General features: G+C 55.8%; 2 protein-coding genes across 9 annotated transcripts in view; both read right to left on the bottom strand.

The window, feature by feature from the left end:
- Positions 1-635: 635 nt before the first annotated feature.
- Positions 636-5,329, bottom strand: CASTOR1 (cytosolic arginine sensor for mTORC1 subunit 1). 7 transcript variants are annotated; one of them, XM_019426652.2, is made up of 9 exons: positions 4,961-5,329; positions 4,257-4,327; positions 2,887-3,074; positions 2,668-2,800; positions 2,284-2,410; positions 1,759-1,872; positions 1,503-1,585; positions 1,305-1,399; positions 636-1,174 (listed from the first exon to the last, which is right to left on the bottom strand). In XM_019426652.2, the coding sequence occupies exons 1-9, from the start codon at positions 5,071-5,073 to the stop codon at positions 1,106-1,108; spliced, it is 993 nt and encodes a 330-aa protein (XP_019282197.1). In that variant the 5' UTR covers positions 5,074-5,329; the 3' UTR covers positions 636-1,105. The 7 variants fall into 7 exon arrangements, with proteins under 7 accessions (XP_019282197.1, XP_053758147.1, XP_053758148.1 ...); XM_053902172.1 differs by having other exon boundaries at positions 2,284-2,407; positions 4,961-5,326; XM_053902173.1 differs by having other exon boundaries at positions 4,257-4,355; positions 4,961-5,061.
- A 2,201-nt stretch (positions 5,330-7,530) lies between these two features.
- TBC1D10A (TBC1 domain family member 10A) overlaps positions 7,531-14,153 on the bottom strand; it is a 30,950-nt gene continuing 24,327 nt past the window's right edge. Inside the window, exons 3-8 of one of the 2 annotated variants that reach the window (XM_019426676.2) lie at positions 11,109-11,215; positions 10,298-10,412; positions 10,153-10,218; positions 9,273-9,462; positions 9,013-9,167; positions 7,531-8,413 (exon numbers count right to left, since the gene is read on the bottom strand). In XM_019426676.2, coding sequence (XP_019282221.1) covers positions 7,907-8,413; positions 9,013-9,167; positions 9,273-9,462; positions 10,153-10,218; positions 10,298-10,412; positions 11,109-11,215 — 1,140 coding nt within the window. In that variant the 3' untranslated portion in view covers positions 7,531-7,906. The remainder of the gene's footprint in view (positions 8,414-9,012; positions 9,168-9,272; positions 9,463-10,152; positions 10,219-10,297; positions 10,413-11,108; positions 11,216-14,153) is intronic. The other variant, XM_019426675.2, reaches the window with a different exon arrangement.

Genomic DNA, 14,153 nt, shown 5'->3' with positions numbered 1-14,153 from the left:
CAGGCAGCAGTCTAGAAGAAAGGTGCTTTTGGGCCCACCTTGGGGTGGCAGGGAAGGCTGGAGGACTTCCAGGTGGGATGGTCTGGGAATCTCTAACCATGTTCAGAACCTTCTGGACTATTGCAAAACAGCAAGAAAGGAAGAAAGATCGGGGCGCCTGGGTGGCTCAGTTGGTTAAGCGTCCGACTTAGCTCAGGTCATGATCTCACACTCTGTGAGTTCGAGCCCCACGTTGGACTCTGTGCTGACAGCTCAGAGCCTGGAGCCTGCTTCAGATTCTGTGTCTCCCCCTCTCTGCCCCTCCCCTGCTCATGCTCTGTCTCTCTCTGTCTCAAAAATAAATAAAAACATTAAGAAAGAAAGGAAGGAAGGAAGGAAGGAAGGAAGGAAGGAAGGAAGGAAGGAAGAGGCTGGGCTTCAGAGGCAGGTAGCCTTGGATGGGAATCAGGTGACCTTGGCTAAGTCACATCACCTCTCAAGGCTTCGATTCTCCCCGAGGCGAGAACTGAGTCAGGTGAGCCCAGCCAGAGCCAGCTACACAGGGACAAACCAGGACCTCAGGCAGAGGGGCTGGAAGGAGCAGCAGAGTAGCCATGGCTGAGCTCAAACAACCCCCATGGACCACAGCCCAACCCTTTATAACTATAAGCCTTTATTAATAAGTCAATAAAAAAGGGAGAAAGATGTAAAAATACTTTTCTTGGAGGCCCCGGGAGGGGCAGGCACTGTCAGAACTCACCTGGCCAGGGAAGGTGACCCAGCCAGAAGCAGAATGGAGACCAGGGCCCTGTCCAAGGGAGCAGCTGGCTCAGGGCACTGAGAGGGGGGATGTCTTGGGCCTCAGGCAGGGAATGTGCAAACACTGAGGCCGAGCAGGGAGTGAGGGGTGAGGGCTTCCTGGAGGAAGCCCAGAGCACCGTGTTCCCCTGCGTGGGCAGACACGCATGTCCACGTGAGAGCCGGTGCCTGCACGCAGCTTACATACAGAGAGCAGAAGGAGGGGTCCCCCAGCAGGAATGGGGGTGGGGAGGACTCATCCCAGTGCTTGAGGAAATAGCTTAGAGAAGTCTCTGGAAGCCTGGGGTGAGGGGACAGCATGGAGGCCTCAGGAGCCCTGGCCGTCCTGCCGTCGTTGGAGGACCTCAATGGCGCTGCCGATGCCATCCTCAGGCACCTGCGGGCAGGTGGACGGAGAGAGGGGTCAGGGCCATGCTGACTTCCTGGCCCAGATGGACTACATCCTGTACCCTCCCCACTCTCCTGGGCCTCAGTGTCTTTCCAGGAGCCCAACCCATGGTGCTTACCAGGGCATGGTCAAAGTTGAAGGTGCTGATGTAGTAGGCAGAGATGTCGGCCGCAGCCAGGGGGCCTGCGATCTGAGCCACGATTCCACACTCATCTGAGGGTTATGGTGGTGGGGGGAGAGGGGGTGCATGTGGATCATCCTGGTTGCCCCCCCCAGGTTCCCCCCAAGTCCCCAGGCCACAAGGAGCAGCCCTTACCAAAGCCCAGGGGCTGTCCACCGATGCGCACCATCCTCCACAGCTCCCCCGAGGAGCTGGTCAGCAGGAGGTCACTGGGGAACCTGGAGAGGCAGGCAGACAGTGGGCAGGGCACCCACCTGTCCCCTCCCTGCCCCAATGTGAGCCCCTGGGAGCAGGTTGACCTGGTGACCTCAGAGTCTGATGCTCCACCTCCTCCTCCCTCCCTAGGACTGGCTTAGGATCTATGGTCCACTAGGGGTCAGGAGTCACATACTTTTTCTGCGTCTCAGCATCCATGACGATGGAGATGTAGCCCTCGATGAGGGAGAAGGCAAAGAATGTAATAGAGCTGGGTCCAGGACCACCAGAGGCTGCCTCCTTGGGGGCACTGGGAAGGGACAGAAGGCTCAAGTGCTCTTCAGGGCACCCGGCCCACTGCATCTCCTCCTATCTCTGGGCCACTCTCCTCCTCTGTCCAAGGGCCCTGATCTCCTAATGGTGTCAGGTGGAGGTGGGGGAGGACAATAAATCTCGCCTGTTCCAAAGACACTGGACCCCAGGGCTGGCAGAGGACCAGACCAAGGCATGGCTCGGGGTTGTCTGTTCACAATACAGGAAAGGGCTGCAGCTGTGGCATCGAGATCTTCCCTGAACATCAGTGAGGGGCACACGGGTATCACAGGCTGCCAGGAACCCAAGACATAGAACAGGGCACAGAGCTGCAGAGCTGAGGGACAAGCGGAAGGTAGTGGAACACAGGATGGTGTGAAAACAGAAACAAAGTGCAAACAAGGCCCACCTGTATGAGTAGAAGAGAACATCGATGAGGGTGGTAGCAATGGCTGGCAGTGTCTCAGGGTCCAGCGTAAGGACACAGAAGCGGTTCTGTGGGCTCTGGATGGGATGCACAGTGGGGCTGGGCCCTGCTAGGAGGGACCAGGCAGCAGCCGGTGTTAAGGAGACTGTGGGTTGGGGTGCCCCCTGGTGGCCAGATAGGGCCATCTGGGTGGGGTGTAGGGTCATGCTCTACAGGAACCCACCTCTTTTCTCCACATTTCCCTGTCTTGTGAGGCAGTCAGTATCAGCTGGTATCCCCATGCCCGCAGACCAATCCTCACAAGGGAAGGGTCCCGGTGGGAAGAGGAGGCCCTGCCTAGGTCTGGGTGTCAGAGGGTAACCTCACCATGCTGAGAACGGGGAAAGCCATTGCTGGAATCATCCCTGGCAACAGGCACAGGTTCCCCGCCCACTTCTCGGTAAATGTTGAACTCCTGGGATAGCGTGTGGATCACCACAGACAGGTCCTGTTCCCGCACCTGGACCACAGGGAGATGATATATCACATGAGCCCCCAGGCACCCATACCCACCCTGCCCTGCACTGGAGCTTGCAGAAAACTCACCAGGATGAAGTCCGTCTGGTAAGTAGACAGCATCAGCACAGACACATGGTGCTCGGCCAGTGGTGCAATGACTGAGCGCGCGATTTTGGTGACCCCAGCAGCCTGCACTGCTGCGCCACTGTGGGATGACACGTTCAGCACCAGCCATGTGGCCTCAGCCACTTGAAGGAACTCAGATGGGGGTAGTTCTGTGAGCAGAAAGTATACACCATGTCAGGACCTACTGGGCTGTCCCCTGCCGCTCAGTTTCCCTGTCTATGCCTTGGCAGGGGTGGAGAGGGGGGAGGTGGGGCGTGCTCTACCAAGGTAGGAGCAGGTCTGGAGACTGGGGCTGTCTCCCTCTCCTAAGTTCTGCTCCTGAGAATTGCATGTATGTAAGGACTGAGAAGTTCTTCAGGTGCTGGCCTGCCAGGGATCCAAACTTTCCAGTTAAGACTGGAACTCCAGATTTAGACAGACCTGGGTTTAAATACCAGCTTCACCATTTACTTGCTGTTGACCTGGGGCAAATGATTTAACTTCTCTGAATCTCAGTTTCCTCATCTGTAAAATGGGATGACAGCATTATATCTCATGATGGCATTCTTTGGGTGAACAGAGGTTTTATACCACCTGGCACCACCAGGGGGCGCAAGCAGATCAGGTTGGCAGAGAGATGCCCTTCTCCCTTAGCAGACCCAGACTTTCCCGCATTACAAACAGGGAAACTAAGGCCTGGAAGGGCCCAGCGGATGGGCCAAGCCACAGTTTCATGGCCTGAGACTCCAGACCTGTGAGGACGGGTCAGGCTGGCAGGAGTAGGAGCCAGATATCAGCTCCAGAGACCAGGGAGGGAGGAACCAGGCTGGAGTCCAGTCTGGAGCAGAAGCTGGGGCCAAGGTGTCTGCTAATCTCCCAACCGCAGCCAGGAGGCCCCCCAGGACCCTGCCCTGGACTGGCTGCCTGCTCCTGCATTCCTTTCCCAGCCCTCAGACTCCTGGAGTTCCCAGACCAGTCAGGGAGGGGATGATCCGCACCAGGGAGATAAGTCTAGCGTGAAATAATGGCCAGGGGGATATAAATGCCTCAGGAACACCCCAATTCTTGCTCTGAACTGTAACTGAAGCCCTGCTACTGGCCTGAGGCTGCCAAGTGCCTTTCAAACCCCTGTCTATAAAGTTCTCATGGGATTCTATTAGGCAAGAACCATAACTATACCCATTTTACATAAGAGGAAACAAACAGCTCAGAGAGAGGAAGTGACTTGCTCAAGGGCACACAGCCAGTGAGTGGCGGAGTCAAATTCGCATCCAGATCTTGGGACTCTGGATTCCAGCATCTAGTGAGAATCCCACAAAGAGGGGAGCACAACATCCTTCCCCAGCCCCCACCTTTGAAGCCCTCCTCGTCCACCATGAGCGTGTAATCCTCGGGGGTCTCCGTCAGGCTGAAGAACTTGCACCTGGATGGGGGTGGGGGGCATCTTCAGCCTGGGTGGAGCGGAGGGGGCGAGCAGACTTCACTTCAAGCGCCTGGAAAGATTCCTGCTTGCCCCGTCAAGCCCCAATTTTCTTCCCGGGCCAGGGGAGTGTGGGCCTCATCACCGGAATCACAAACTGTTTTTCGCCTCCCGACCTCCGCAGAAGCTCCGGACCGTCCATTCCGGAAGGGGAGGCTCACCCGCGACGACACCCCCGGGGGCGTTGGACTTTGGGCCCCCTAGATCGGTCCCTCTGACCCGATGGGAGGCATCTGGAAAAAGCTCCCCATAGTCGCCAGGAAGGAACTGCGTCCATTTGACACCACTCGGAGTTAAGCATTGCCCACCCCGGGTTGTTTGCGCCTTAACTAGCTCTGGGAGGGGGCCTCACGGGGCCGGATAGGCGGCGGTCCCAGGGAGGTAGGCCCAAGCCGGATGGAGGCCGGGACGGGGGGGTGGGGGGGGGGAAGGGGTGCGGGGAGGGCGGGGGGTAGAGAGGAGAAGGGCCCTCCCCGCCCGCTCCCGCTTGCCCCGCGGCTATGTTAATCTCCCGACCCCGTCCCGGAACAACAGCGAAGCCCACCCCCATCTATGCCTCCGAACCCGGGCGCGCACCGGCTGCGGCGGGGTAGGAAGAGTAGCTTGATGAGCGGGTGGGTGTAGAGCCAGAGACCTGGGCGGGCGAGGCTCAGCACCCGCACCCGGTGCTCTAGGATGTGCAGCTCCATCACGGTCCGCGCGGACCCGACCGGGTCGCCAACCAGACCCAGACCGCCGCGGGGGGCGGGGCGGTGGGGGCGGTGCCGGGGGCTTAAAGGAGCCGCTCTGCAGCCGCTTCCACGCCGCCCGCTAAGCCGTGGATCTTCCTAGCCCCATGCCGTGTCCACCTCCCTGACGGCCACGCCCTCAGGAATGAGCGGCCTATCTGGAGTGGCCACGCCTCCTTTTTGAGGCCAGAGCCTCTTCCCTCGTGTTCCAGCCCGCCGAGCCCCGCCCCCGATGACTCCGCCCCTTTAGCGTGGGCTGGAGATTTTAGGCTGATCCCACCCCATTGAGTCCTCCAGGCCCCGCCTATGCCGCGCCCCCTCAGCCGGCTTTTCCGCAGGCCTCCTGCCTTGCTGGGGTCGGGAGCATGGGGGAGGTGTGGAATAGGTTTTTGTCCTTCGGGTCCCCATATGGGTCTTATGATTGATATCCTTGAGGCTCCGAAGGGCCGTGAGGCGAACCAGGGCTCAGCTGGGACCAGAGTGTCGCCTCCAAAACTCTGGAGTATGGAGGGGTATGCTGTAAAGCCCTTGGTGACCCTGTGATTCTCTCCCAACGAAGTGTCCTGCTGCCTTTCTCCCTCTTCCTCTTGCGGAGGAAGAATGCACTTACTCACGGGGGTCATAGAGATAGGGAGGGCCCCAGCCACTTATGTCTGAGCAACATACTGTAGGGTAGGGTAATGAAGGTGGCCAGGCTTATTTATGGCTTGAGACCCCTCAAGACTAAGCGCTTGGGCCAGGGATGCCCCAGGCTCAGACTTCAGTAGACACTCCCATGCATCTGGGGCTCATGGGTACTCAGATCTCAGACTTGAGACTTGAGCCCTGTTGAGACCTCCCAAAGAGTGAGCCATTAGCAGAACCCAGTTGGCCTGAGCACATGTAAACTTGCTTCATGCCCAGAGAGGCCCTCAGCACTGGCAGATGCCCCAGATCTGAGGCTTGTTAGGACCAACTTGGGCTCATTTCAACATTAGAATGTGTTCTGCTCAGGCTGCCTCAGGTCTAAGAAGACTTCAAAGTCTAAGCAGGCATCAGCATACCTAGGCTGGCTCTGTAGCAAGACAGACAGAGTATGCTCTGGGGGACCTTTGTCTGGCCCAAGCATCCTTAGGCCTCAGATCTGAAGCTTTGAACCAAACAGGTTAAAGCAGGCCTACACAAGCCTCCTGCCTGCTCAGAAGCCTCTACTGTAGGTGGATGGAAGCTGGGCAGCACCCTCCCTCCCTGGGCTCTCTGGCTCAGGGGGCTCCTGTGGAACACTGCAGCTGCCACATCCTGGCCTGTTCCCTGGAAAGCCAGGGGGAAGGGAGTCCTCAAAACTCCTCATGACAGGTACAGATGGGGTGGGAAACCACAGGAGTGAGGGGTGGGAGGCAGGAAGTGGTAGCCTGCCCTGATAGACTCAGAGGCGCTTGACCTCTCTAGGCCTCAGTATCCCCAGCTGTACCAGGACAAGATGTTCCAGGCCCAGGCCCTGTGATGCCTGAAAGCTCTTAGGGAGGCTCTATTCCTCCCTCTCCCACCCCCTCCCACAATGGCCCAGCCCAGCCCAGCCCAGCTTGATAGCCTGCCAGGAACAGACGCTATTGTTTGACTGGAAAAGCTGCTTCCTCAGCAGAAGGGAGGGCCTTTCCCAGGGACACCCTGTCCTTACCCTCACCAGTCATCAGGTTGTGACCATAGTGCCTGCCTGGGCCCTCAATGGCATTGCCAGGTCACCAGGCACGCTGCTCAGGAGAGGTAACTGAGGGACTCTAGGCGCAAATCAATCAGCTTCATCTTTCCCACTCAGCTCCCCTGTTTGCTCATCTGTAAAATGGGGATAATAAGAGAGCCTACCTGATCAGCAGGTGATATAACCAGCCCAGCCTGGCACATGCTGAGCACCAGGAAATGACAGGCAGCTTTTTATCAAAGACCCAAACTTCTCCCCTCACCCCTCTACCTAAAGTGGAGGTCTGGACTTAGCATGTAAGGGCATTCATGGTCCCCCACCCCTGGCTCCAGCACTCAACCTAAATGAACACTCAGACCCTTACTGGGATCTGAAGTGGTATCCAGGTCAGGCCTTGGTGGAGGAAGGCCCTGAAAAGACCTTCTTAAGGAGCCCCTCCCCCTCAGAGGTGGGTAGATATCAAGGCCTGGGAAGCAGGCCCCTGCTCTGCTCCAGCACTGGGCTCTAGCTCCGGTGACCCTCATCTATGGCAGCTGGTGGACATGGGGAAGAGTGGATAGGGTGAGAGAAAGTGGGGGCCAGCAACAGGACTGGCCTTGGACTTGGCATCCCCTATGGCAAAATCATTTCTAGAGAGGCCCTGGTGCTGGGCTGGGGCAAGGATGGGGGGCTCTATAGGGCACAGAGGAGATGCTGAGCACAGAGGTAGCTCTCCTTCCCAGTCCCTAGTTGCACAGCAACTCTCTACACAAGCCTGTTTATTTCTGTACAAAATCATTTTTCTATTTTACACAAAGAGCACCCCACCCTTTACCCCACCCTCTCTCCTCACAACAGCACCCTAGCCCTGGGGAGCATCCCCCCAGGAGGAGGGGGCTGAGTGAGGCACCACCCATGGGTCCTCACTTCTGCCTGTCCCAGCTGGGCTGGCCCAAGCTCCACTCTGGAGAAAATAAATAAGGAGGCTCAGGCAGAATCTGTGCTGGGCCAGCCAGACTCTCTGCCACCCAGTGGCCAGGCAGCTGGGCCCTCAGTGCGTGGGCTGGCCCTTGAATGTCAGTTCATGAACCGTGTAGGTATGTGGAGACCCCACGCCACAGGCCTGAGCTGCCAGGGTTACAAGTAGGTGTCCTCACTCTCCTGGGACGTCAGGCTCTCCTGGGAATGGTGGTGGGCTGAATCCTGGGAGTGGTGGTGGGCTGAATCCTGGGGAGCTGAGTCCTGCGGGGCTGAGTCCTGGTGGGCTGGATCCTTTGGGGGTACATCCTGTGGGGGACATGCATCTCCTGCAGCAGCTGCCACCTTGGCTTGACTTGGGACTGGGGGCTTGTCCAGCTGCCCACTTGCCTTTGCCTGCTTCCACTGCTCCTTCTCCTTCTGGCTCTGTTTGGGTGGCTTGGGCTTGCCTTTGGAGCCAGGGAGGGGGGCATCCGGGGGCAGGCGGATGGATGGTGAGGGTTGCAGTGTGGGCCGGGGGCCTGGCTCCGCCTCCAGGATGGCCTTGGCACCATGCAGCCTGGGCGGGGAGCAGCACTGCAGCTCACCCCGGGTCTCTTGCCAGCGCCGCAGCTGAATGAGGTGCTCACGTTCAATCTGGCGCTCTGTCACTGGCAACTCTACCACCTGTGTGGGTGGTGACAGGCAGATAAGACCAGGAAGAAACTTCCCCTCTGTCTCCCAGCCTGGTGTCTGTTCTCTCTCAGTGTCCTCCAGTCTTGGTCACTAATGGTTGACCTTAGGAATAATGGGGGTCTGGTTCCTGTGGTGATCACAAGTCCCAGAGCTGAGTGCCAGGTGAGCCAGGCACTTAAGGCCCACTGCCTCAATGGAGAAAGCTGCCCACAACTCATGAGTCCACTTGCCCAACTATACGTCACCAAAGTATAGCCCCTGAGAGACAAAATTGCACAAAAGAAAGAAAAAAGGGAAAATAAAGCCAAGGCCATGGATGTGGTACCAGGGAAAAAGAGAGGTGATGAGTTGCAGCTTCTCTCATTCCAAAGTGGTTCAGAACTTGGGAGGCCCTGCAAACCTAGGCCTCTCTGTGACCCTGTCTTCTCATTGAGACAGGAGGATAAGGTCTACCCATACTATCCTAAGCTGCTGAGCACCAGGCCTGACACCAGTGACTCACCTTCAAGGGCAGAGCTACAAGGCCCCTCCCAAAGGACCCCCATATCTCCTGCTCCCACCCAGGGGTAAGGGAAGGGTGTGGGTCATACCTCCTGGACCAGGAAGGCCTCCTGCATGATTTTGGGGCTAAGGCTCCGCAGCTGCTCGATAGTCTCATACTGGCCCTGGCAGGCTTTGAGCTTTTCAGGGGAGCCCAATGCATGTTTCAGCAGCACCAGTCCCACACGGAAGATGATCTTGACTCCTGCATGAGGGGGTGGTAAGGGGCCTGTAAGGAATTTCTCTGGAAATAGAGGCCCCCTTGGGCTGGGTTAGAAGCAGGGGTGCTCCCCTGAGCCCAACCCAGTACCTTCGCAAAAGAACATATCCCAGACGCGCAACACAGAGCTCCAGGGCAGGGTGCGGGCAAAGGCACACATGAACCACTCTGTCATGTACAGTAGTGGGTCGATCTTCTGCCTGCTGAGGTGCTTGTGGGCCACGGGTGACACCTTCTGCAGCAGTGAGAAGAGGATCTCCCCATCCAGTTGGATCGCCTCCTGGGGACACAGCAAGGCCATGGGACCAGGAATGTAGGCTCACAGCAGGCAGGACAGAGACTATGCCCTGGCTCCCAGTACCAGGCAGGCATTCATTCATCTCTCAGGCAGCTACTGCCTGTAGGCAGCCAACCTTGTGTTGGGTGCTGGGATACAATGAAGAGCAAACAAGACATAGCTGGTCCCCCTCATGGAGCATGTAGTAAAAAGGGGCAGACAGATGAATTATAGGAGCAAAGAGACTAGGAGCAGGGCATAGGGGGTGGCTAAGTGCCCAGAATATGGCAGGACCAGGAATGCTGGATTAGCATGTGCCAGAGATCCCACCTGTCAGGGTCACAGAAAGCTCCCTAAGGGCTGAAAACTGAAGGAAAGCAGGGGTTATTAAAAGAAGGAAGGGGGTAGAGATTTAAGCCTATGCCAAGGCTGAGGCAGGGAAGAACTTGGTGCACTGGTGGAACTGAGATCCTGACAACAGCCAGACGGCTTGAAGCAGGGATGGATGGCAGGGCGGAACCGATGAGTCTGGAGCCTAGAAGACCTGATCGTGTCAGGCCTTGGGTCTTCAGCCTGAAAGCAACAGAAGTCTGGGAAGGTTTTAAGCTGGGTCAAGAGTGGCTGCGGAGAGAAAGGCCTGGAGAGGCTACAAACAGCAGGTCCCAGGCCAGGTCTCCAACCACAAACACTCACCAGTTTCTCACTGTAGTAGCCAGGCAGGTACTTCTCACAGATCTGCACCAGGCACCAGAAGGCTTGCTGAGGGCAAGAGAGACATGAGGTCTTGCTGCTGGGTATTCCCTGCCCACCTACTCACCCGCCCAGGGCCTGGTGGTACCTCAGCAGGCATGTGCATGAGCAGAACAGCAGCAATGGGCGCCTGGGCCTGGCAGTATCCCTCCTCAGGTCGGTATAGGGTGTAGGCCTTCAGCACACGGAATAGGTCCTGCTGGCTGTGGAAGGGCCAAGTGGGGCAGGGAAGATAGGTGTGACTCTGCCATCCGCTGTCCTTACCTATGCCCTACCAGACCAGACCTGTCTTAGAATTTGCTCTTCTCTGGTGACCTGACTGTGGTCAGCAAGGGGTCAGTCTCCCACTGTAGCACACAGACTCTCACAATACCAGAGAAGGGAGGCAGGAGGGCACCCCCTCCCCCAGTTTGAAAGGTGAGGGCAGAGGCTCAAAGAGAAAGCAGAGGCAGAGCCAGGCAGGATACCAGATACAAGGTAAGGGTGTGTCAGGGCTGGAAGTCTGGGGCTCTTACTCAGCAGTTGTGTCCCCTTGGCCAAGTCAGCTTTGTCCTAGGTGTCTGTCTTGGTCCCTTGGCCTGGCCTGCCTATCCTTCCCTTCCTACATACCCTCTGTGCACCCAATTATCTCTAACACTCTTTCTTACCACCAAAACTTATTTCTAGAAGAGGACCAGGCAAGCTCTAGCACTCTGGGGAGTAAATGAAAGTTGCCCCAGAGGTAAGAGGAGAAGCTAAGAAGACCCATCAGATTCAAACCAAAGGGAAACTCTAACAGTGGAGTTTGGGCCTGCCAGCTTCTGGACCCCTGAGATAAATCCAAACTCATTTTACCCCCTCTGCACTCTGAGGGACAGGGCTCAGAGCCACCTCCAGTGTGCAAGGCCCAGCCTACTCACCCATGGCCTCCCCGGGACACAAACATCTCATGGAAAGGGAACTGCCGGTGCAGGTCACGCTCAATCACATCTAGCCACTTGGGGTCCCCAGGGGACATGTCCAGCTCCTAGAAACAAGGTCAAGAGCATGTATTAGGAGTTAGGAATAGCTGCTGGAATATACAATTGTCCTGGGTACTGGAGGAGCCCCCTGCCAGGAGTAATGCCCACCCAATCCTATCATGAACTGGGCCCTCTTGAAGACAAGTCAGGAAGCTCAGGTAAGGAAGCCTGGGCAGAGGCAAAAAGGCAAGGAGGGAGGGCCCTAGAAACTCTGAGGGGTGATCCAGGAAGACCCATGTGGTCAAGTGTCTGTCATAGCTGTGGCTAGAAATAACCCCTAGACACTTTATTCAGGACTCACTCAAATACCTTATGTCACATCCTTAAGATGGAAGGCTACTATCAAAGCAATAGCTACCACCTGTCGCCACTGCTCTGAGCCACCCGTGGGCGTCACTGACTCTTTTCCTTAATCCCAAAAGTCCTACCATTATACTGTTCAACAGATAAGGAAACTGAAGGTCAAAGAAAAGTCACTTGCCCAAATCCTCATGGTTAGAAAAATGGTAGAGCTGGGCCTGGAAGCCAGGTTGACTCAGAGCCGTTGATCCCAACTCCTCTGCTCTCTGTCTCCCTGTGCAAGTGGTGTCACCTATTCAGGGAAGGGTGTTTGTGTGTGGGTGTGGGTGTGAGAAAGAGACAGTGAGAGAGGGAAAGAGAGGGAGAGATCTGCATAGAGTGTTATGTGGAAGGATATGACATTTGTCAAACCATTAAACTCAGCCATCTCTGGGTGCTGGGGTTTCAACTAAGTTTTACTGTTTTCTTTGAACTTCTGTGAACATTTTGTCATGAGAACTATTTTAAAAAACAAAGTATTACACAAACAAAAATCATTTCCTCATCATTTGAAATGTCTATATTGTGATTTGCTAGTTAGTTACATGGATATGTATTATTTGTCAAAACTCACTGAACTGCACACTTAAGATCTGTGCATTTTACCCTCTGTAAATTCATGCCCCAACTTTAAAAAAAGAAAGAATATATCAATAAAAAGGAAACCCAGAGGGCTGAGCAGGGAAACAGATTAAGTACATGTTGCCTGCGGGGCTCGTGCAGCATTAGGGAAAGCCCCTGGGATGAGGGCCAGGTTCTCAGCAAACACACCAGTGGGCACAGACCCAGGCTTTGGCCTTGACTGGCAGGTGTCTTCATACAAGCTCCTTTCTCTCTTGTGCCCTCTCAGTGGGGGTGTCCCAATATTAAGCTAAAAACCCTAGGGTGCCAGGTAACTTGACATGAGAGAGTGAGTCTGAGAGAAAAAACTGATGGAATGTTCAAGGCTGGAAGGTGGAAGGGCGAGGTGCCTCCACAGAGGGCCCTTGAGCAGGCACAGAGTGAAGAAGTGGGTATACAACCTCTAGAGTCCCACATATTCTAAAGATGGGGGTCTGTGCATGTCCTATGAACTTCCCAAGTCAAGCCCAGGGCTGGATACTGTCTGAGCACAATGCAGGATTGCTTTTGTCAGAAAGTGGAGGAGGATCCTACAAATTCTCCCAAGGGCTCTGGTAAGGTAGGGACCCGAGACTCCAAAAAGTCAGTTCCTAGGATGTACTTGCCTGACACCTCAGCAGCCCAAAGCACTTGACCACACATGGATGGGTGAGAAAGAAAAAGGTATAGCTGAAGGACCTATGGGGAGAAAGGGCTCTGGGAATCAAAGGCAGGTGTGAGCCGCTGGCAACTCATGCCACTATTACAGCCTCCAAGAGAGCCTGAAGGCACTGGCACCATCATGAGGTGAAGCCAGAGAAGAAAACCGGGTAAGGAAAGGACTTGCCTGCCCAATGAAGGAGGAAGAAGAGCAAGTGTGGGAGAAGACAGAACCACAAGAGGCTGCAGAACCTTCCCTGACAGCTGAGATTGGGGTCAACTACCTGGATCTTCAGGGGAACACAGGAATAGGTGCTGTTATGTGCTGCCACCAATAGCCTGTCACTGTACCCTTGCCTTTGGCTGTCTTGTCCACAGCAGCCAGAGGGAGCTTCTCAACCTTGCTCACTTCCTCCATGTCATCCACAGGCAAAGTCCTTCTAGGTGTGCTCGAAAACTACTGTTCCAGCCCCCAGGACTGCCTTGGGGACCCACTACTCAGCTTCAGAGTATCTAGAAGGCCTTCCTGGGAAAAATCTACCTTTTCCCACAAGCAACTCTCAAGACTCCACAGAGGTGGCTGATTCCTCTCCAGACACACTATTCCCCACACACAAAATGCACACACATGCTCCATACTCTGCTATTCACACAACACGTGCTCACATTTGCTAACTATGGAACCAGGAGTCTGGCCAGGCCAACTAAGCTCTTGGCTCCTATGCCTGTGCTCTGGCAGCCAGAGGTAACCTTGGGGTGAGGTTCCCACCACTGAGTTTTTCCCTCCATCCAGGATGCAGCCTCCTGAAATGTAAGGGATGGGAGGAAGACACTGGGAGGTAGACTCTGGAGTCAAGAGGCTGCTCTAGTAGGACCTGGTATTGATGTTTGGTAGGACAGTCCAATCTGATTCAGAGCTGCCCTCAGCCAGACACTCCACCAAATCCCCCAGCCCCAGGGCCAAATACTGTTAGTAAAAGGCTCTTACCCTCTTCAGGTCAACAGCAGAAACTCTAGGCTCCCCTGCCCCACCTACTCTTCTTAGGGAACAGGTTTGGCAAAACAGGAGTGTTTGCTGAAGCATGAAGTATGTCAACAAAAAGCTGGTAGCTGGCAGCTCTTTCTCACTGCCTGTCACCAGTCCCAAGAGGTTGGAAGAAACCCTGATGCCTACGGCCAGGTCTAGGAGGTAAGCAGGGGCAACCCCAGGGGAGCCAACTCCTGGAGAAGCTGCCCAGCCCAGGTGGGCCCTAAGAAGCCCATGAAAGAAGGAGTGTTCTTACTCTGGCAGTGATGGGGTAGGGAGCAGCAGGTGGGGAGGGGAAGGCATGCCTGCAGAGGACA

Source organism: Panthera pardus, unplaced genomic scaffold (genome assembly GCF_024362965.1).
Source record: "Panthera pardus isolate Hobbes unplaced genomic scaffold, ASM2436296v1 HiC_scaffold_15, whole genome shotgun sequence".
In the NCBI taxonomy this organism is placed as follows: Eukaryota; Metazoa; Chordata; class Mammalia; order Carnivora; family Felidae; genus Panthera; species Panthera pardus.
The sequence above is the reverse complement of the archived record's forward strand: the minus strand, read 5'-3'. Positions and strand labels throughout refer to the sequence as shown.